This window comes from Podarcis liolepis, assembly GCF_965112155.1.
Source record: "Podarcis liolepis genome assembly, chromosome: W".
Lineage (NCBI taxonomy): Eukaryota > Metazoa > Chordata > Lepidosauria > Squamata > Lacertidae > Podarcis > Podarcis liolepis.
Window position 1 is genome coordinate 3140787 of NC_139568.1, and position 23760 is coordinate 3164546.

The window sequence follows — 23760 nt, forward strand, 5'->3', positions numbered from 1 at the left end:
AAGTTGAATTTCATTGCTAGATGTTCAAGACCTGACATAGCTGTAAGCACTAACCTGCTTAGCAGACATGCCAACAATCCTACTGTTCAGGATTGGAAAGCTCTGAAGCGCATAGCCCGCTATTTGAAAGGGACTTTGCACTACAGGCTGAGGTTCACCAGTCAGAAGACTGGAGGTCTTGAAATCTTTGCAGATGCAAGTTTTGGAAGTGACACCACGGATGGTACAAGCACTTCTGGAGTATGCTACATGTACAACCACTGCCTGTTTGACTGGTTGTGCAAGAAGCAGACAACAGTTAGCCTAAGTTTCTGTGAAGCAGAACTCAATGCACTGTCATTTTCACTCATGGATTGTGAATGGTTGATCCAACTGTTTAAGGACATCAGAGTTTCTGTGAAATGTCCTGTAAAAGTGTATCAAGACAATAGATCCTGTTTGGCTTTGCTGAACGCCGAGAGTTGCAAGCAAAGAACCAAGTACTTGCAGATTAAGCTACATCGTGCAAGAGAGTGTATTCAGAAAGGACTCATTCAGGTGTCCTACATGCCAGGAAATGAAATTCCTGCTGATCTATTGTCTAAGGTTGTTAACAGAGAACAACTTAAGGTTTACGTACAAAGGTTGCAATTGGGTTGAACCACAGGTACTACAGGTTACACAGAAAGGGGGAGGATGTTAGGATATTTCCGTTCCACCTTAAAAGGGAGCAGGATGTTTGTGTCACAGCCTGCGTATTTCCTGTTCACAGGATGTTTCTGTTGTGTCTGTTGCTTTCGTTTCTCTCTCGGTGCCTGAACACTGAAGCAGGCGATCATGTTTTTTCTCTGTTCTGACCAACGCTGAATAAACTTAAATAATGCTCTCCTGCGTGCATCTTTCGCTGTGCATTATCTGCTGATAAGAGCGTGCATCAGCTCTGGAATGTGGCAAGCTATTTCTGGAGCTCGTGTCGCTAATTGCTGATACTGCGTGTCTACGGGAGATTGATGGACGTCCGGAGGCGACGTGGGGCCATGATGGACTTTGTCTCCCTGGCAGTATCCCAACACCATCACGTCCCAACATGACCCAGGGATATGGGAACCAGCCACCTACAACCTATGCTCCACAAGTACCCTCTGCGTCCTACAGCTCGCAAGTGCCCCCGAATTCACTACCCCAGAACCAACGACCTCAACCAGGTCCAAGGACTCAAATGCCCGCCATAAATCCACCCACTCACCCTTGGACTAACGCCACCGCTCCTCCCCTACACCCGCCAAATCAACCACCCCCCGACGAGCAGGAGACATATTGTCAACTAAAAGGGGTTCCCGACCCAACCAAGGCCATTTGTCCGGTCCTGGCATTATCACCAGAAGACCCTGTTTGCACTATCGAGATCGATGGCCATCCCTACCAATGCTTATTAGATACAGGAGCCACATACTCCACCTTAACCGACAGCCACCTGGAACCAGGGTCGGAAACCAGAAAGGTCATGGGACTGGATGGGATACCCAGCACTTGCCCGCACTCACAACTGGCTAAAGTCACTCTCGGACCCCTACTGGCAGAACATACTTTCCTCCTGACCAGCAGTCCCGTAAACCTCCTCGACAGAGATCTACTCTGTAAATTAAATGCTACAATAAAATGTTCTGGGGGTGGCATCTACTTATATATGCCTGAAGACTCTGTCCCCGCATTCCAGGGCATGATACAAGAAGCAAAATCAGACCGCCAATTTCCCGAACTCCCCCCTGAACTAGAGAGTGAACTACCTCCTTCATTATGGGACACAGAATCAACCTCCGTAGGACTCTTAATATCAGCCATTCCAGTAAAGATCACTTATAGAACCGACCTGCCCTTCCCTTGCACCAAACAGTACCCTCTACCCAAGGAAGCCATTGAGGGACTAACGCCTATGATAGAGGACTTCCTCGAAAAGGGGATCCTGGTCCCCTGTGCGTCACCCTGTAACACCCCAGTGCTCCCCGTAAAGAAACCTTCAGCAGAGGGAGCCCCAGTCCGGTATCGTTTCATCCAAGATCTGAGACTGGTAAACCAATTCGTAATACCCCGCCACCCAGTGGTGGGCAACCCAAACTCTCTTCTAAACGCCATCCCGGCGGGGACAATGTGGTACACAGCTGCGGACTTATGCTCCGCCTTTTTCAGTATACCTTTAGACCCCGCCAGCCAGTTCCTTTTTGCGTTCACCTGGGGACCCAGCCAATTAACTTGGACCAGGCTGCCCCAGGGTTATGTGGAATCACCCGCAATCTTTTCTGCGATATTACATCAAGATTTACAGGATATACACCTACCTGCTGGCTCCGCCCTCTTGCTCTATGTAGATGATTTGCTTTATGTTCTACCAGTGAGGAGGCATGCAAATTAGACACCAAACACCTCCTTTCAGAACTAACACGCAAGGGACACAAGGTGTCCCCAAAAAAGTTGCAATACTGTAAACAGGAAGTAAAGTACCTCGGGCACATCCTAGGAGTGGGTACCCGACGCCTAGCAACCGATAGAATCGAAGATGTCACCAAAATTCCCCTCCCCAAGACAAAGCGGCAATTGCGCGGCTTCCTCAGAATGGCCGGCTTCTGCCAGGCTTGGCTTGTTGGTTATAGTGAAATAACGAAACCTTTATCTGCTATGACCCACCAAGACCACCCAGATACACTGGTTTGGGAGGAGGAAGCCTATAAATCTTTTGATCGCTTAAAACGAGAATTAAGATCTGCCCAAGCCTTGGGCCTGCCAGACTACCGGATTCCCTTCAATCTGTTCATTCATGAACAAATGGGGGTAGCCTCAGGGGTCCTAACTCAACCCTTCCGAGATCAAGAAAGGCCAGTAGCCTGTTACAGCTTACAGCTAGACAACACCGCAAAGGGAGCAGTGAGTTGCCTGAGAGCTATTGCCGCCGCTGCGATCCTCCTCGAAAAGGCTCAGGAAACAGTGTTGGGACATGAAATCACCATCCATGTTCCCCATTCCGTCTCCACCCTTCTAACCCTGAGAGGCTGTCACCACTTCTCAAACTCCCGCCTAAACCGATACGAAGCCCTCCTGCTAACTCCATCTAACGTCACCATTAAACGAGTCAACTCCCTCAACCCGGCTACCTTGTTACCCCTCCCTGATGATGGCACCCCACACCATGACTGCACCATAATAGTCCGCCAAGCCGAGAAGCCCCGAGAGGATCTAGATCACCTTCTCCTAGAAAATCCGGACCTAATACTTTACACTGATGGCAGCTCTAATGGGGAAAGAAAGACCGGATATGCCATTATCTCTGACTTTGAAGTTTTAGAATCAAACCCAATTAACCCACAGTATAGTGCCCAAGCCGTGGAATTAATTGCACTCATACACGCTTGTGAACTTAGCGAAGGCAAAAGGACCACCATTTACACAGACAGCAAATACTGCTTCGGGCTGGTACACACAACCGGCCAGATTTGGCTCCAAAGAGGCTTCTTAACTGCAGCCGGCTCTCAAATTTCACATGCCGCCCTAGTGGAGAGACTGCTAACAGCTATCCACTTGCCCAGCGCAATAGCTGTCGTCCATTGCAAGGCGCACACCAAGGGAAGGGATTCAATCTCTCTCTTTTTTAAAAAAAAATAAAATAAAAAAATTTACTTTTTCAACAATTTAAACACTACACACAAAAAAAGAACAATAAAGAGAAAAAGGAAAAAAGAACAATACAATACAATACACAAACACTACATAACACTAACACATTAAACTAACAAAACAAAAACAATTTAAAACACATCCAACAATTTCAATATCTTATCTTTCATTCACTTATTTCCGCGACCTCCTCACACCTCCCTTTTTGTATTCCACTTCTATTAATTATTTCAGCAATTCCTTTCCATCTTCCTCTGTTTTCTATCCTATAATTATCTTAACACATTCTATCCTTATTTTTCCTTTAATATTCTATTAATCTATTTATACTTAATTCCTTATAATATTTCTACTAAAGCCATATAACTTCATTCCAACATTCTTCTAACATTCATTAATTTTACAGTATTTCTATAAATAGTCTTTAAACTTTTTCCAGTCTTCTTCCACCGACTCTTCTCCCTGGTCTCGGATTTCTGCCAGTCATTTCCGCCAGTTCCATATAGTCCATCAACTTCATCTGCCATTCTTCCCGAGTGGGTAAATCTTGTGTCTTCCAATTCTTCGCGATGAGCATTCTTGCTGCTGTTGTTGCATACGTAAAAAAAGTTCTATCCTTCTTTAACACCAATTGGCCGACCATGCCCAGGAGAAAGGCCTCTGGTTTCTTCAAAAGGGTATATTTAAATACCTTTTTCATTTCGTTATAAATCATCTCTCAGAGTGTCTTAATCCTTGGGCATGTCCACCAAAGGTGAACTCTAATCCTCAGATTCATCTGTTTTTCTTTAAGTTCAATCATAGCAAGTGTCAACTTATGTTCATCAAATTGCCTCTGTAGGGCTGGGACTCTCCCTCTCTCCAGTTGTGTTACTTTACATTCAACAGCAACGGCTTTCTCCCTGGCTTCCTCCGCAGTTTGCCGTATCAAAGTAGATTCCTGTATCAATTTCTGGGTGGTTTCTGTATTGGTATTATTTATACTTTCTGTATTTAAGTCGATTTTAGTAGTTGGAACATGCACTTTCGCATTTATCGCATCTATTTTCTTGTTAAGCTGTTCCAGTGAATCATTTATCTTATATAATGCAGTCACTAAGGCCTCTTCTGTCGACATTCCTCTTGGTTTTGAGTGTACTGGTGCAAAGGCAGCAGCAGAAGAAGCGGGGGGGGGGCTGATGTTGAATCTCTCCTGGGTTGTTGCCAAGTCCTCCAAGACCTTAATGTTTTGTCAGCAGTTGACTGGTCTGTTTTTCCCTTTCCATTTGCCATAGCACTTAAAAGATTCAAGGTCAGTCCCAGAGTCTCACAGTTTTTTATCTTGCAGCTGGAAATTCCCCTAGCCCAGCTCTTGTAAAGCAACCAGTTTCAAAGACTTCCACTAGGGGGAAACAGTTTCTATTTATAATAGTCAATAATATCCTCTTTTAAACACAATTCAAACACTCCAAAGTTAGTTTCAATTTTCAGTTACTTTTACTCCTTTTTAAAAGCAGCCGGAGACAGTAGAAACAATGTATTTTTCTTATTTAGCTAGCTGTCAATGAATGTTCTAAACACTGTCAATGAACATTCCAAAAGACGTCAGTCCTGGTAGCAGCCCGTTTCCAGGGTCAGAGCGGCGGTATTTTAGCTCTCTTCGCTCTCTCCCACCGGCATACTCAGTCCACAACTCTCCCCCCCCTTCTCCTGCCTCCAAGGGGGGGGGGTTAATGTTCTTTGCCGATGGAAATTTAGTCTTTTACAAAAGGCTTTCCAAGACTCCAGCTTGCAGCATGATTGCCTCAGTCTATTTACAAAAGGGGAAGGCGGACTTCCTGTATTTGAACCTCCCCGTTACGATGCCAAATTAAACGTTTAAAAATCCAGTTCTCCCGCTTCAGCTCTACTCACGGGTAATTACTTTAAAGTCAAATTGTCCACAGGAAATGGTCAGTGCTCTCTGACAACAGCTATGCGGCTTCGCTCCGTGGAAGAAGCAGACGATTCGAAGCACTGCGCCGCTCACCCCACATCGCTCCGGACCCCCGAAACCGGGTTTCCCCGCGAGTAGGGGAGGTGCAAAAGGTGCCCACCGAATGCCACGTTCACAGGCTTCTCCCGCCTGTGATTTTTTGCGGGTCTCCGCCTGTGCCGTGGCGGCCAGACCCAGATTCCCACGGAGCAAATTCCTCCCGATCAGAGGAATTCCGCCATTACCGGAGGCACCTCCCCAGAAGTAGGAAGGGATTCAGTCTCAAGGGGTAACCGATGGGCTGATAAAACAGCCCAGATGGTCGCGCTTCGCCCCCCAAACAACGAGTCCGAATTCCAAGCCTTACAGTTTCCTGTCGACATTGACCCTACACAAATATACAAATCAGCCCTAGAGGAGGAAAAAACCATGTGGGAATCTATGGGCGCTACTGAATAAAATGGCATCTGGATTCTCCCCGACGGCAGAACCGTCATGCCAAAAGCCTGGATTCCAAAATTGGTGAGGATCCTTCACCAACAAACACATTGGGGAAAAGAGAGGTTAATGGAGCATATTAAGAGGTCTTGGTACGCTCCAGGGATAGCAGCCGCAGCTACAGCAGCCTCAAAAAGAACTGCATCACCTGTCACAACTTCAAGCCCAAGCGTGAGCCCAGAAAACCGCCAGGGGCTAGACCATGGGCCTTTGTCCCCTTTGAAAGTTTACAACTGGACTTTATCGATTTGCCCCAATGTCAGGGCTTCAAACATGCCCTAATCATAGTAGACCAATTCTCCTCCTGGGTGGAGGGATTTCCCTGCCGAAAAGCTACTGTGTCAGTAGTTGCTAGGGCCCTCCTACAGGACATTATATGGAGTGCCCCGCCGGTTGGACAGTGACAGGGGAACCCATTTCACTGCCGATGTAGTACAACAGGTGACCAGGGCCCTCCAAATAAAGTGGGATCTCCATACGCCATACCATCTACAATCCTCTGGCCAAGTAGAACGTATGAACCAAGAGATAAAAATACAACTGGGAAAACTTTGCAGGCTCACTGGACTGAAATGGGTAAATGCACTCCCACTGGTCCTCCATAACATACGGAGTGCCCCAACTGGACCTTTGAAACTGTCCCCGTTTGAACTCCTATTCGGGAGACCCCCTCCCATTTATAACACCTTATTCCCCCTCTCAGAACTCGAGGTGGGGGAAGCAGAACTTACTAACTATATTATTCAGCTTCAGAAACAGCTGCAGTGCCTCCACCAGTACGCGGCTATCGGGGGACAGAACCTGCCCATTGACGTCCAAGCCCACTCCTTCCATCCAGGTGACTGGGTCCTGGTCAAGGTCTATCAGAAGCTACCCCTCCAGCCTGCCTGGGAAGGTCCCTACCAAGTACTTCTGACCTCACCAACTGCTGTGAAAGTGGGGGAGAAAACCACGTGGCTACGTCACACGAGGTGCAAGGCGGCACTGCCACCCCAGGAGACGCAGGAGAGCCTCGGAGAGGATTACACCTTCGAAACCCCACCTCTTTCGGCGACCTCCTACATTGATGACGACGAGGAACAGATCGGAGCCAGAATCGGGCTCAACAGACTGGACCAGATCGGGGCCAGAATCGGGCTCAACAGACTGGACCAGATCGGGGCCAGAATCGGGCCCAACAGACCGGACCAGATTGAAGGAATGGGTTTCCAAAACCCAAAACTGACTGTGCAGGCAGTTTTTAAACTGCACCAAAATCCCCATTTCTCCTTAGCTAAAATGCATAAACTTTAGCCCTTGAGCAAATGCAAAACAAGAACACAGCTCTCTCCCTTATCAGTTTGACGGCAAGACTGGCCTTGACTTTACCAGTAGAACAGAGACAGACATATCTTATGTCCTGACCACAAATGACGCAGAGACCCAAGTCTGGGCCTAACGCCAGAGCATGTTCTTGGAAGTAGTGACCTCTTGCTCCAAGATAGGAGTAGGAACAGGACTATCCTTTTATGGTCAGTAGTACAGGAAGGAAGATCCTTTTATGGTTGAGAGTACCAGAGCAGGAACATATGTGATGTCAACCTGCGTATACAAGTTGACATGGCTGGGGAAGGGGGAGAGGATGCCTGGAGGGTATATATACTGCATGAAACTTGTCATTTCTTTGGACTTGCTGTGGACTCACCACGCAAGTGCCTTCTGCTATCCGGAGAGCAGAATAAACTCTTTCTTTGAACCAACTCGGTGTCATTTTGACTTCCTTCCTCCTGTCACGGAGCAACGCAGACCCAATCGGTGAACTCCAATAAGGCTACAAGATCGGGGCCAGAATCGGGCCCAACAGACCGGACCAGACGCCACATCACCCAACTGGACCTCCGAAATCATCCCAGACACCGACGCCATCAAATTACGCTTTAAACGGGTTTGACAGCTCGTTTGACAGCTCCATAGACCGCTCTAATCCTCGCTTCCTAACAGCTCGTTTGACAGTTCATTTGACAGCTCATTTGACAGCTCGTTTGACAGCTCCATAGACTGCCTTCCTCCCCGCTTCCCTGACAGCTAGTTTGACAGTTCGTTTGACAGCTCCATTGACTTCTATGCTCACAACTCCGTTTCCACATTTGACAGCTCGCCTCTTCTTCCCTTCCTTCAGCCTCTCTTTTAGGACAGCAGCCCTGCCTGGAGAGGGAAGGGGGCTGCTAGGAAGGTCGTCAAAGCATCAAGGCATTGATGAGCCAAAGAATGCAATGAAAACTCTCTTAGAGCCAGAGTGACTGACAGGAAGACTGACAGAACGCCTGTCTCTTGCAGTTGATGGCTGAAGAGTTGAGAAACGGAGAAGGGGTAGAGGGGGGGTGTATAGTGGCTAGAATTCTGGACTAGGAGGACCAGGGAGATCCGAGTGCAAATCCCCACTCAGTCATGAAGTGCACTGTTTGATGTTGGGTCCAGTCACTCTCATCCTAGTCTGCCTAACAGGTTTGTTGTGAGGGGAAAAACAGGGGGAAAGGCAAGCCGTAAATGCCACCTTGAACTGCTTGGATGAAAAGTGGGCTATGAATGTAATAAAAAGCATCCCAAAATAATGATCATGGAAGGTACCCCGGGGGTCATCTAGTCCAACCCCCTGCAATGCAGGAATATGCAGCTGTACCTTATGGGAATCGGGCCTGCAACCTTGGTGCTATCTGCAGCTCCCTCTAACCAGCTGAGCTGCAATGAGATTTGAGGGAGAATGGGAAGGCGGGTGGGAAGAGAAGTTAAGCTGTTCAGGAAGGGGTTGAATTCCATGGGGATGCTGGCCGTGTGGGGGACCCCAAGCCCTCGCCCCAGAAGATTACAAAAAAGAAGCAGACGAAATCCTACTTACAGATTCACGATGCTGGCCATCTCTTCAGGTGAAATCCCCTCCTGTTTAAACTCAACTGCTTTAAAATGCTCACACAACACTAACTCTGAACCTTGCCTCTAACCGTATTGCTACTCCTCTCTGTCTAAAATATACAGGAAAATATATGCACAAAATATACAGATGAAAATGAAATGATAAAGTGAAAGCATTTGCTGAAATACAGTAGAGAACTCATGCCTCCTGAGTTGAGGGAGGCCTTGCTTTGCATGCAGGAGATCCCAGGTTCAGTCCAGGATCTCCACCAGACAGGGCTGGGACTGTCCCCTGTTTGAAAACCCTGCAGCGCTGCTGCCAGTCAGTGTAGGCAGTGCTAGGCTAGATTGAATCTGTTAAGTGCAACTTCCTATGAATGCTCCTCTTATACGATTTCTCGAAACACAAGCAAGCTACCTTATCAACGAGTTGTGAGAGTTCATTCATGACTTTTAACAAACAGCAGAAACCATTTTATTATTTCTATGAGAGTACAGAAATCCTGAATATGAAAGGAAGGAAACTTCCTGCCTCTGCAATAAAGGCAGCTGCACTGCTAGGTGAGCTGTCCCGATGCCAACTGAAACAGACCCTCCAAAGATTCAAAGGTGAAAAGGGAATTTTGAGCATCTGAGCACAACTGGGCCGTCTTCTGCGTTAACGTGAAGTGCAGGAAGTGATTGCCTTGAGCAGGGGTAGGCAACCGAAGGCCCGGGGGCCGGATGCGGCCCAATCGTCTTCTCAATCCGGCCCACGGACAGTCTGGGAATCAATGTGTTTTTCCATGAGCAGAATGTGTCCTTTCATTTAAAATGCATCTCTGGGTTCTTGGTGGGGCATAGGAATTCGTTCATTTTCTCTCTCCAAAATATAGTCCGGCCCCCCACATGCTGTGAGGGACGGTGGACAAGGCCACGGCTGAAAAAGGTTGCTGACCCCTGGCCTTGAGCCTCCTCAGGACTGGCGCAGGGGCATGCACTCCTCTTAGCCAAAGCCCCAATAACTGCAAGCGTGGAGCCACACAAACACGCCTGACCTCGACACTGTCTTGGGGGAAACTCCCGATGCTGGAAAATTCATGTGCTCAATTTCTGCACATTGAGACAGGAGCCAAAGAAAGCACACGCAGAGTAGGGGGGCTCATAAAAAAGGTTTCTTTGGGAGGGGGTGGGTTGAGGTTTGCTCCGATGTGAAAGCTAAAGAGCAGCCTTTCACGGAGAAAGGAGCAGAGTAAGGCGGAAACTACTGGGACCCGTGTTTTCCAGGCACGCTGACGGGAGGGATGAGTCCAGCATTGCATTGTTGGGTCGTATTTTCTTGCGTTTCTCTGAGAAAGAAAACTTGGATGCAATTATCTAAGACGCATGTCAAAAAAGAAACATAAAAGAATTAAATGATACAGACTTCCAACAGATTTATAGTCGTCAAAAAACCGAGCTGAAGAAGGCGTGTACTCCGAAACAGGGCCCTGTCCTGGTCACCACTACTGAGTCGTACATCTGATTCACACTCCGGATACTCCTTTTTGGCCCTATTTGATCCTTTATTCTTTAATCTTTATTCTGATTTTATATAATATGGACTCTTTTTGACTGCTATTGAGACTTGTATAAAACAATTGTTGTTCACTGGTATTTCATATATCACTGTATATTTGAAACTACATTATTTCTGTACTTAAACGTTGTATCCAAACTTACCATTACTTTAAAACTATCGTACTTACATGTTGTGTTTAAATTTACTGCTAGCTTCAAACTGTTATTCTTAGCAGAATATACACGTTTTTCATTTCAACTCTTGAGTAGGAATTATTCCTTATATTGAAACTTTTGGCCAGAGTTCTTGATATATCCTTTTCAGTGCAAGAGGCTATGGGCATTTGAAGAAGCCCATCATAATCTTTACATGAAATGTATCTTTAGAACACCGGTGGCGTCATGTCCCCATTTGTTGCCTTAGTTTCTCCATCAATGCACCACCCACAATTTGCCATCATATTGGCATCAGGTGTTTTCCAGGCCAGTGAATGTCAGCAACCCCTTCTTCTAAAGCTGCTTCCCCAGTTTCATCCCAAATAGAAAGAAATGCCATTTGGTAGCCCATTGAGAAGCTTTGGGAAGTAATGAAATACATTTCCGAAAGTTATTTATGGATGCACAAGGTCACCACATCTTTGCTTAAGGTGAATGGAAAGGAACATTTCCCCAGGCGGCACACCACTGTCCCCGAATCTCGTCCCCGAATCTCGTCATTTCAACAGATTGTGTATCTTAGTAAGATTTTGTACATTTCAGAAAACTTTCCCTTGCCTACAAATGAAGTGCATGATTTTTCAAAAACTTATTAATGCCCCGTGCTTTTACTTCTGGTGTGGTAAAAAATTGCAGAACCTGGCTATCATTTAAAGCAGTGTAAGATGCTGGTTTACATTTCCCCTCACATTTGGTGACTAGGTAGGGATATGCAGTTTTGTGTTTTGTTTTTTGAAGAGTTCCTAAGGAGTCCTGCTGCTTCCGAGTTTTATTTTGGGGGTTGTTGTTGTTTTTGTTTACAAAAAGGTAATCCAGTTGTAACCTTTTTCTAGGTACAATTCTGTACATTCTGGTACTACCTGTTCACTCATGGTCCCTCCAAATCCCTTTGTTTCTTTTAGCAATGTGTCCTTGTGTATCTGCTACCTTTGCTTACAGAATTTCTCCTGAGGGGCGCTTTGAACATGTCCCGTAATACATGTGGATAAAAATTTGTTAATTTCAAAAGCCATTTTATTTCTTCCATGATTTTCCTCTGTTGTTAATTTATGTTGTAAACGCAAGTGGGGTTTAGTCACCAGAGAGCTGGATTCTGTGGTTTTGCTGAATAGGTCATGGTCATTTCAAGAGCCATAGGGCCTGAGATGGTTCCAGCTCTAACTTACGTGTAAGATTAGGAGTCCAAGAATGTGGAATCAGTACTGCAGAAGGTCAGTTCTGACATACTTCCCCCCTAAATAGTGGGTGAAGTCCTTTTGGAAAGGACTCAAAGGTTTCAAAGTGTCAAGTTTTGCTGTACTGAAGGACTGTCCATATCTAATCTATTAGAACATTGAACCCTCCTCCCCACTCCAGGAATTTTGCTATCCAGTTGCTCATCTCATTTCCATGGAGGACATTCCAAGAAAGAAAAGTGGGTTTGAATTTGGATAATAAAAGTTTCCAGTCGAGTAGATTTATATATTTTAGTGAAGGTAAGCAACTTAAATTGACCACAGACCCAGTAAAACTCATTACAAAGAGAAGAGAAACAACATTTAAAAGCAGATACAAATAATGAGGCATTATTCTTTTCTCAAGAAGCCAGCAAAATTTCATTTTTCCTGTTTCGTTTTAAGCATGCTTTTTATTCAAGTTTTTAACGAACAACAAGGTGGTAAGCTGCTGAATATAGGCAGACCATCATTTCTCAAGGGCCATTCCAAATGTGTACAATTGATGGCTCCCAAGTAAGCTGCACCCTGTGAGTCCAGAGGTCCACTGGTGCCATTGTCCCTGTTAGCATTTTGAAAGCAAGGGCGCCAAGATTTCATCAAGCTGTCTGCCTTGATGAGACTTGCAGTGAGGATCCCTTTGATAAGCCATTGGCAATGCATAAAGGAGGGCAGGTGGCTTGGTGAGCAGGGAAAGTCTTTCAAAGATTTGGACCAGCGGTGTGCCTTTGCTTCGGGCAAAGGGTGATGGTGGATGGATCCTAGCTACCTAACTCAGCACTGTCTGTACTGATTGGCAGTGGCTCTACAAGGTTCCAGGCAGGTGATGTTTTCAGTTTCACCTGGAGATGCTGGAGACTGTTCTGGGACCTGCATCACCAGCGAGCTCTGGTCCTCCCTTAAGGAGTTAGGCGGCTCAATGGTCTGACTCTGTGGAAGGCACCATGCTATTCCCCTTTAAATTAGCCATTTCGACAGAAAACATGAGAACTGGAATTTTGCTCTTGAATGGATTTTTGGATCGCCTGCATGCCAAGCACATACTTCTCCCACTGGGCCAGCACCCTTCCTCAGTGACTGAGCTCTCATTGCACACAGCCATCCAGCAAGCAAAAAAATGTTCTTGTTAGAAGGGCAGAGTGGGGAGCAAGAGATTCAGGGGCCGGTTTTAGACCCACAGTGCTCGGGTTTATTCTGTTGCCTGCTTGACATTGTGCCTCCTTCCCCCCTACCTTTTATTCCTATGAAAGTTTCACAGTGTCGCTGCTTGGGATTCTGGATAATCTATGGTGTTTTTCTTTTCAGTTTTTTTAATTAATTTTCCAAAAAATATTTAAGACAAACAAGCAAACAAACAAACAAACAAACAAACAAACAAACAAACAAACATCCTAATTGTAATTAAACCAATCTTGATAACATTGTTAAGTGACTTCCTCAAATCCCCCTGGTTGAATTTCATTGTATTTCATTTTAACAGTTTTCCAAAATCAATCTTCTCAAAAACAACAACAACAACAACTTGATCACTTCACATCTTTCATTCTTTCTAATCTAGTTTGAAACATCTTAATTCCTATCCTTACATATTTAAATCCTAAGCCTATCTCATATTTGCAAGCTTTTCCAGTTAGGTTATCTTGACATATTCAGCTAAATAATCTTTGAATTTTGTCCATTCTTCCTGGTACTCCTCCTCCTTCTGGTCGCGGACTCTTACCGTCAGGTGGGCTAGCCCCGGGATTCTGGAGAATCTATGTGACTAGATGCTTGTAATGTATGCCAGGCAATCTGGCACAAGTGGGTAGGGTTGCCATCCGCTGGGATTTGGCCGTTGGAAACAAGTGTCCATGCGGGAAACGCTTGAATGTCCAGGAAAATCCAAAGGTATAGCAATTCTACACGTGGGGAGTAGGGACGCAAGCGCAAATCAGAATAAAGCAAAGGCTGGGAAAGTTCAAACAGAAACACACACACACTATTCCTCAAGATTTGTCTTTAAGACACAGGATCATAGAATTGTGGAGTTGGAAGGGACACCGAGGACCATCTAGTTCCCTTATTCCCAATCAGGGGTCCGTGGCCCCATCCCTTGCCTCCCTCCAACTAATTTCCTCTCATATTGGCATGGCAATAGCATACATTTTATGGGCGGTCTTGTTGTTTTTAGTATACCTAAAATCCTTTGCTTATTACCCCACATTTTGAACCCGCAGCCCTGAGATTAAGAGTGTCACGCTCTACCAACTGAGCCACCCCACTGTAATGATCCCACACCTCCCCTCTTGACGAAGCTGCCTGCAAAGCTGATCTGCCGAGGAAATGTCCTTCTGCAGGCATGGTTTCAATCCAAACAGCAAATACTAGTGGTCAACTCCAAAAGTGCGGTCAACAAACCCTGCTTGCCAAAGAACAATTGAACGCACCCTTGAAGCTCCTTTGCAGCCATGTCTTTACCTTGACACCATGTATGATGCTAGATGTGGGGCCTGCGGGCCTGTCAAGATTCCCCACCTCTGCTCTATCTAGCCCGGCTGATGTTTTCAAATGGGGGTTAAAGCTGTGAAGCTGTTTGGATGCATGACTGGACTTGACTGTGGGCATTTCATTGTGCTGTGTCCCAGAGCCTTAAGGATGGGGTGGCCTAGGAACCTAAGCCACCAGGTATATAAAAGTGAGGTCCACTCCAGCCAACTTCATCCTGGATAGCACAAAGAACAATCCAGCCCTGGGGTGCATAATGAGAGGTCGAGGAATGCCACAATGGAGAGAAGCCCATCACCAAGAGAGCTGGCACAAGGGCTGAGAATTGTATCCCGCCTGCTTTCCACAGTAGCATTCCTACTACCCTTCTCCTGATTTGGGGCAATGGGAGAGTGAACTCATTCCCCGCTTCTTCTAGTGGCGAGTCTCAGAGAGCCGCTTTGCTAGGGAGAGACAGACAATGGTTGGGAACACTTGGGTTCTTCTGAGCCGCTCTAAGGAAGACCGTATGCTGGATGTCCCACCCGCTGCCGCTCCACCAAGGTGCCACTATACTCACAGCAGGAGTTTGTAAGAGCGAGTCGGTAGCTAAGATATAAATCAATTGGGACGTTTGGAACCTGCACACCCCAAAACTGGTACTGGATTCCAGCCCACACCCATCCTTTCAATGGTACCGTCCCCCTCAGCTCACCTGGTGGCAGGCATTCTGGAAGAGGTGGTCCACCAAAAGCCAGATCTCCTTGGCCGCTCAGTGGAGTCATCACCATCCTGGGGTACGATATCCAGAAACTGCTTCTCCTGGAGGTCCAATGACAAGCGGGACTGGCATGAGAGCCTGACAGAATGTGTGCCTGTATGCATTCTTTCCTTGCTCCAGCTGGGTGGACAAGTCTTGCCCTCTGAGGCCACAACTAGGGCTGGATGATAGCTGGCTTTCAACACGGTGATATATCACTAGCTAAACATTGCAATACACCAATATAGCACGATGTCTGAAATAGGATGGAGCTATGTAGAGGCATTGGCTGGCTTCACGGTTTCCCCCGCATTGAGAATTTGCTGCCCCCTGCAGGAGGGCAGGGGAAAGCTGAACCGGCAGAGTCCACAGGGGCTGCAGGAATCTCGAGAAACATTGTCTGGCTTCACAGTTTCCCCCCACATGGTGTTTTTTGCATAGTACACACACACACATCATGATTCACAATATATTGCCAGGTCAGAAATTATGAAACCAGTCTCACTATCTAGACTTCAAGCTGATTTGAAAATATATCTATTTTGACGTATCGCCCGGCCCTAGCGACAGCACGCATCTCAAGTGGGAAAACAAAAAACAAATTGCTCGCACCCCAAATCCAAGCTCCCCCTCCCCTATTAATATGCAGCTCGTAATCCTCCCACTCCGGATGTGCAGTTCACCCAAAAGCTTACTAAATATGCAGCTGTGGACATGAGGTTTGGCTAACATTTTATTTAAATTGCTGGAACCTGCCCTGGGACCTTAGGGTGAAGGGCAGGAAATAAGTAACAAAAACAGCAACAGAACATGGATGGGCCTTCATAGGTTGATGGGCTGCAGCCCCAGCCAGCATGATGAGATGATGGGGTCACATGTTCACCACCCCTTGTCTAGAGCACGTTGCAGAGGCAGTGGTAGAAACTGAACAACAGCTGGAGCCCCAGCCCACAACTTTGTCTGGGCAATGCAGCACACAGCAGCTGGTGAACCATGTCTCCGGTCTCCTTCCCATCTTCCTCTCCAGAAATGTTCAGGGTGGTTAGTTCTATCTCAAGCTACCACATTCAAGAGAAAGAGAAAGAGAGGAGGGGGGAGCAAGAGAGCTTTAGGAGCACAGCAATGGCAAGCAGCCCATCACTAAAAGGAGTTGGCAAGGATGGAGAATTTGATCCCCTCATCCCCAGGGCAGCTGTGGATTAGGACCCAGTTAATCCCCCCTCCCCCCCCCCCCGCCAATACTCCCCGCCCCTGTCTTGAGAGAGAGAGAGAGTGTATTGGTGTGGGGAATGACACATGCTGTATCAGAGTCTTAGTGCAAGAGTAGCTGGTGCCTGCTAAAGAACACAGGAGCCTTGCTGGGTTAGATCAGCATTTTGTTCCCACAATGGCCAACCACATGCCCTTGGGAGTCCATGGGGACACGGGGACAAGAGCACTCTGTCCATCATGTTCCCCAGAAACTGGTCATCAAAAGCATGTGGTTTGTGATAATAGTGGCAAGAAATAGCCACTGATAAACATATCATCCATGGTTCTAAATGTCTACAGCTGTCCAAATTGACAGTCACCACTGTCTCCTTGTGGCTAGGATAATACACCCAAGTAGATCTGATTTCGAGAGGAGTGACATTTCCCTGAGCCACCCCAAAGCAGCCACTACCGCTTCCCAAATGCCAGTGCTCAGGTGGTAAGAGTAAGCCAGAGTGGCATAGCCTGTGCAGCAGTGGCTGAGCACAGAGACAAGGAGAAAACTGGCTCTTGGGGCCAGAGGGGGCTGGCGCCTGCATCATGAGACTGGGCTTTCTGCCTCCCGTGCTGCCAATCGCAAGCGGACCCAGAGTCAAGCAGCGCAAAATCAGTGACAAGCAGTGCTGGCAAATTCTGGTTTCGTCTCCGTTCTCCTCTGCCGAGTTCTACAAGGGCCACGTTGAGACTAGGGAAGAGACCAAAGCAGAGAGCTAGAGCCACCACCTGGACTGGATTTGAGTCAGAAGGCAGGCAGGTGCGGGTTGCCTGAGAGGAAAGTCAGGTTGGTGGGGTAGTGCCTGGTTTGCCCTAAGGGACCAGCTGCCACTGCATGGAGCAGCTGCTGATCGTTGACAAGGGCAACTCCATTTACGTGCCTTCGAGGCACATGCACACTGCCGCAAAGCTGGAAGGGGCACTTGAAGGGGCAAAAATGTCCCCCCCAAGAGCACAAAAGCGGCAAAGTGGCATGGAAACAGCATCTCGACTCCCTCCCAGGAGCTTTGGGACCGACCTGTCAGGCCTGCGGAGAGTTGGAGCAAGGAGTTTTGCAGGGAGGCTGCTGGTTTTCAAAAGGCCTTTCAAAAGGGCTTCCGGAAGTTTAGAGGGTGTTTGCAGGCTTTTCCAATGCTGTCCCCAATATACGCAATTTCATTTAAACGCACGGTACCTCGGAACGCAACCCCCGTGTAAATGGGGCGTTGCCTGTACCTGATTTGAGCCCGCTACAAGAACATCTAGAGGATAGCAAACCAACTGTTACCTTTTCTAGTAATAATAATAATAATAATTTATTATTTGTACCCCGCCCATCTGGCTGGGTTTCCCCAGCCACTCTGGGCGGCTTCCATAGAAACCAAAAATACAGTAAAATATCACAGATTAAAAACTTCCCTGAACAGGGCTGCCTTAAGATGTCTTCTAAATGTCAGGTAGTTATTTATCGCTTTGACATCTGATGGGAGGGCGTTCCACAGGGAGGGCGCCACTACCGAGAAGGCCCTCTGCCTGGTTCCCTGTAGCTTTGCTTCTCGCAATGAGGGAACCGCCAGAAGGCCCTCGGCGCTGGACCTCAGCGTCCGGGCAGAACGATGGGGGTGGAGACGCTCCTTCAGGTATACTGGGCCGAGGCCGTTTAGGGCTTTAAAGGTCAACACCAGCACTTTGAATTGTGCTCGGAAACGTAATGGGAGCCAATGTAGGTCTTTCAAGACCGGTGCTATGTGGTCTCGGCGGCCGCCCCCAGTCACCAGTCTAGCTGCTGCATTCTGGATTAGTTGTAGTTTCCGAGTCACCTTCAAAGGTAGCCCCACGTAGAGCGCATTGCAGTAGTCCAAGCGGGAGATAACCAGAGCATGCACCACTCTGGCGAGACAGTCCGTGGGCAGGTAGGGTCTCAGCCTGCGTACCAGGTGGAGTTGGTAGACAGCTGCCCTGGATACAGAATTGACCTGCGCCTCCATGGACAGCTGTGAGTCCAAAATGACTCCCAGGCTGAGCACCTGGTCCTTCAGGGGCACAGTTACCCTATTCAGGACCAGGGAGTCCTCCACACCAGCCCGCCCCCTGTCCCCCAAAAATAGTACTTCTGTCTTGTCAGGATTCAACTTCAATCCATTAGCCGCCATCCATCCTCCAACCGCCTCCAGGCACTCACACAGGACCTTCACCGCCTTCACTGGTTTTGATTTGAAAGAGAGGTAGAGCTGGGTATCATCTGCATATTGATGGACACCCAGTCCAAACCCCCTGATGATCTCTCCCAGCGGCTTCATATAGATGTTAAATAGCATGGGGGAGAGGACGGAACCCTGAGGCACCCCACAAGTGAGGGCCCAGGGGTCTGAACACTTATCCCCCACCACCACTTTCTGAACACGGCCCAGGAGGAAGGAGCGAAACCACTGTATAACAGTGCCCCCAGCTCCCAGCCCCTCTAGACGGTCCAGAAGGATGTTATGGTCGATTGTATCAAAGGCCGCTGAGAGATCCAGCAGAACCAGGAAACAACTCTCACCTTTGTCCCTAGCTCGCCGGAGATCATCAACCAGCGCGACCAAGGCAGTTTCAGTCCCATGGTGAGGCCTGAATCCCGATTGGAAGGGATCCAAATGGTCCGCATCCTCCAGGTGTGCCTAGAGTTGTTCAGCAACCACGCGCTCAATCACCTTGCCCAAGAATGGAAGATTTGAGACTGGGCGATAGTTGGCCATACTGGCCGGGTCTAAAGATGTTTTTTTAAGAAGCGGTTCAATGACGGCCTCTTTCAGCGGATCTGGGAATGTTCCCTCACAGAGGGAAGCATTCACCACCCCGCAGAGCCCATCGCCCAGCCCTTCCCGGCTTGCTTTAATTAGCCAGGATGGGCAATGATCAAGGAGACAGGTGGTTGGTTTCACGCGTCCAAGCAGCCTGTCCACATCCTCGGGGGTAACGGATTAAAATTGATTCTACGCAACTTGACCAGACAGAGCTCTAGCACTCTCCCGCCCCGGCCCTGCTCCCACGGTGGTGTCTAGCTCCTTCCGAATATGAGTGATTTTATCTGCAAAAAACTTAGCAAAATCATTTCAGGAGATCTTGGGGTCTTTACAAGGCCCCGGTGGTAAAGGTGTTTCCGTTAAATTGCGAACCACCTGAAAGAGTCTCCTGCTACTATTTTCTGCAGATGCAATAGAGGCGGCGAAGAAAGTCTTCTTCGCCGTCGCTATCGCCACTTGGTAGGCTCGACGTTGAGCTCTAACCTGTGTCCGGTCAGATTCGGAGTGAGTTTTCTGCCACCGACGCTCTAGCCGTCTCAACGATTGTTTCATCGCCCTCAGCTCCGAAGAAAACCACGGGGCTGTCTGGGCTCCATGCAATCGGAGAGGGCGCTTCGGAGCCAGACAGTCGATAGCCCTGGTTAACTCCGCATTCCAGCGGGCCACCAGGGAATCAGCTGAAAGGCCATCAGCATGGGCTAAAGCATCCCCTACCACTCTCTGGAAGCCATTTGGATCCATTAAGTGGCGGGGGTGGACCATCCGAATTGGTCCCACCTCCCTGCAGAGGGGAAGGGTCGCGGAGAAGTGCAGTTGCACCAGGAAGTGATCTGACCATGGCACTTCTTTTGTTTCACTTTTACTTAGTGTCAGATCACCCACGTCACTAGAGGTGAACACCAGGTCTAAGGCATGTCCATGACTATGAGTTGGGCCCAACTTATTCAGGGACAGCCCCATGGAGGCCATGCTTTCCACGAAGTCCCGAGCAGCCCCTTGTAAGGTCGTGTCGGCATGGATGTTAAAATCCCCTAGGACAACCAAACTAGGTGTCTCCAGGAGAAAATCCGCCACGACCTGAAGCAACTCGGACAGGGAATCCTTGGTGCAGCGGGGAGGTCGGTACACCAAAAGGAATCCTGTACTGCCCCTATTGCCCAACTTCCAGAACATGCACTCAGAAAACTGGATCTTCCCAGTAGGACGCCTGGTGCAAGCTAGTGACTTCCTAAAAATCACTGCAACCCCCCCTCCCCGCCCACATGACCTGGGTTGCTGTGCGTAAGAGAAACCTGCTGGACAAGCAGTGGCAAGGACAGGCCCATCTGCTTCCTCCAACCAGGTCTCTGTCACACATACCAGGTCAAATCCTCCATCCACAATCAAGTCGTAGATGGCAGTGGTTTTATTCATCATTGACCTGGCATTGCACAGCAACACTTTCAGTTCATGTAGGTTTCCCCTGTTGATTCCAGTATCCATCCGGTCAAGGCCAGACCCGGAGGCAGGGATAGTCTTCAAACAACGACTAAACCTGCCTCCTCGGTAATGACATGGTCTGGTCACATAAATTTTTACACATAAATTTTATTGCATTAGCCGTGTGGCCATAGCATGATATACATTAAAATAACAACATAAAATGGGGGTGGGGAGGTAAAGGTAGATATCTTCCTGGGCAAATACTTAAAAAGAAACACGCACACACACACCCAAAAACTGCTGAGGCTGGAGGAGGACCGTTAAAGGGTCCTTCAGCTCCTCAGATTTGTCCTAACTCCATTGTCCTTGTACAATAAGGCTACTAGAGGTCTGGTCTTAGCGCAACTCCGCCTCCTGCCCATGATCACCGAGATCGGATGTCCCAGTGCTTCCCCCCCTGTGGAACTTGTCCCAGCCATCGTTTTGGCTGGGGAGCCACTCCCAGGCAGCCCTGATCCCGCCCCTTAAAAACAAAACACAAACTATACAGAACCAATAAAACAACAACAACAAAAAGGAACAGAACAATTATACTAAAATTAATCCCCAACCAAATATCCATTACACCCACCCACCCCCAACAAGGAAAAAAAGGGAAAAAAAGAAATACAAATTTAAATTGCCACCGACTGCTTGAGGACATTTTAAAACACATTGGAACAGGGAAGCAATTGCAGAACACTTCCCAGCTTCCCCAAAAGTTTGCTCCAAATAAGGGCCTGGGCCACGCCCCCTGGGCCAGTTGGAAAAGGCCCTGGAAGGGAGCAGGCCCTGCAGCCCTCACCCAGCCGATGGTCCGAGGCTTCCCCGCAGCAGGAGTCCCTTTATAGCTGGGAGAGAGGGCCTGGGCCACGCCCCCTGGGCCAGTTGGAAAAGGCCCTGGAAGGGAGCAGGCCCTGCAGCCCTCACCCAGCCGATGGTCCTTTTCTAGGAAGCTGTCTTCTCCCTGAGATCAGAGGAGGAAGGCAAGAGCAAAAGACAACCAAGGGTGTTAATGGCACAGGCCCTGAGAAGAGAAAGAAACAGCCCGTTGGCTGAACAGTATCTGGGCAGATGGCAGGGAAATGCACACAGCGAAAGGGCAGGTGGGAGGACCAGAACCTGGGATGACTCAGTCAAGGCAAACAAAGGGCATGAACAGCACACAGGAAGCGGATGCACAGCTACAGAAGCTGAAGCTGAATGCAGTGGAGGACCCCCAGCCCCCACATTTCTGAGTGGAAGAGCAGCTGTTTTTCAAGCAGGCAAGCAGAGTGGGAAGGGTAGACATCCAGCACATGAACCTGCCAGGTAAATCAACCCCTTTCCCTACCAGGTCAATAAGTCTGGTGACGGGAACTTCGCCAAGCGGCTGCCTCATCCAGCACAAGGCTTCCAAGGAGGTCCCGAAGCAGCTTGGTAGGTAGCTCCCACTGATGGTGAGGAAATAGTCCTTGCCACGGTCAAGGTGAAGGACAAAGCTAGCCTCAATCTTCTCTTCCTTGCGGACGTACACATCCAGGGAAATGTCCCCCGTCTCACCTAAAACGGGAGGAGGTCAGGTAGATACACTCTTTGGCACAGCCAAGTTGGCTTGTCTGTAAATTAAAAGTGAAGACAGTGAAGAATTGAACAGAAGGACACAATAGGAGCCTGCTGGATCAGGCCAATGGCCCATCTAGTACAGCATCCTGTTCTCCCAGGTGTATGGGGGAAACCTTAACTTCAAGAATTAGGAGAAGAAGCGACTCAGTTCCCACCCCCACCCCACTTTCCTCTCTAGTCCTCCAAAGCAGCAGCTGCACAGAAGATGGTGACAGGATACTGGGGGGGGGGGGGTGAGAGAAAGTGATCCTAACAAAAGAATATAAAAAGGGAAAGGATTTTTGCGCCCCCAATGTAACTTTCTTTTTTAGTTTACATTTCACTGAGTTTTTAAAAGTTTGGCTAGTTCTATATGTTCTCCAAGATATTTTTGTGCCTCCACAACATAAAAATACGCATTTTTTTTAAAAAAAGTAATTTTTGGACGGAATGCTCTCACTGGTTCCCTGTGATGCCAAAAGGTGTTTTGGGACCCTCCAGCATTGTTTGGCTTCAATTCATTTGTGTGTGTGTCTTTGTTTAAAGCTGGTCACACACACTTTTACACTTTGGGCTCAGCTGCTTTGACGTGCGGCCCTTGGAGGCTTGAGCATGGGGCAATGCAGCCCACAAATGTTAAGCCTCCCCTGCTCTACCAAACTCCCAAGGTTTGAGGGAGGAGGGTTGGGAAGAGGAGGAGAAAAGGAAGGCCTTCCCTAGATGAGCCTTGGGGTCCCTTTCCAACTCTACACTTCTCTGATTCCAGAGAGAGACACGCTGGGCTCCAAGTATCCCTCGCAGGGCTCAGCGCGAAGCCATGGCTTCCAATCCTGGCTGTCACTGAGCTTGGGGATAAAGGAGAAGTGGAGGGTGAGCTGCCCGTTGTTTGTGATCTGGAACTTCTCCTTCTGCAGCTGCCGGAACTTCACATTCTCAAACGGAAACTGCAGAGCAAAAGGGGGGGGGAGGAAAGAGAGTGCTTGCCTTCAGCAGAAGCAAGGAAACGTGCTCCAGGGGGAAGTTTGTCCTTGGCCCCGGGCTCTCGTTTAGGGGACTGCACATGCAACAGGTCCACGTGGGGCTCTCCAGATATTGCTGCACTTGCCACTGGCCATGTTGGCTGGGGATGATGGGAGTTGTAGTCCAGCATCTGGAGGGCACCACGCTGGCTACCCCTGGAGTCTTTGCCTGCGAGGAAGAGGAAGAGGCTGCCGCTCAGTGGAAGGGCATCTGCCTTGCCTGCAAAGGTCCCAGGTTCTATCCCCAGCATCTCCAGGTAGGGCTGGGAGAGATCCCCCGGAAATCAAGACTGAGCTAGATGGGCCAAGGGCTTCTTTCCCCCCTGGTCTTTTTGCAGCAAACCCTCTTTAAGGGGTTGGAGAGGATCCTATTCGTCTTTACCTCCCTCCAGGGAGGGAAGGAATTCGTTCTCCATCCTGTCCATCAACTGAACAATATCCTCAAACACTTTCCGGTACCGTCGGTCAGCCACAACCTTCACCTATGGGGGGGGGGGACAGAGCACAT

The 23760-nt window shown here is 48.3% G+C and overlaps 1 protein-coding gene across 1 annotated transcript in view; it reads right to left on the reverse strand.

The window, feature by feature from the left end:
• Positions 1-15124: 15124 nt before the first annotated feature.
• Positions 15125-23760, reverse strand: part of LOC310697808 (inositol polyphosphate 5-phosphatase OCRL-like) — a gene marked incomplete at both ends in the record, with an annotated part of 70653 nt that continues 62017 nt past the window's right edge. The window contains 5 exon segments of the mRNA XM_083484440.1: positions 15125-15183; positions 15186-15240; positions 21983-22189; positions 23010-23177; positions 23624-23734. Coding sequence (XP_083340566.1) covers positions 15125-15183; positions 15186-15240; positions 21983-22189; positions 23010-23177; positions 23624-23734 — 600 coding nt within the window.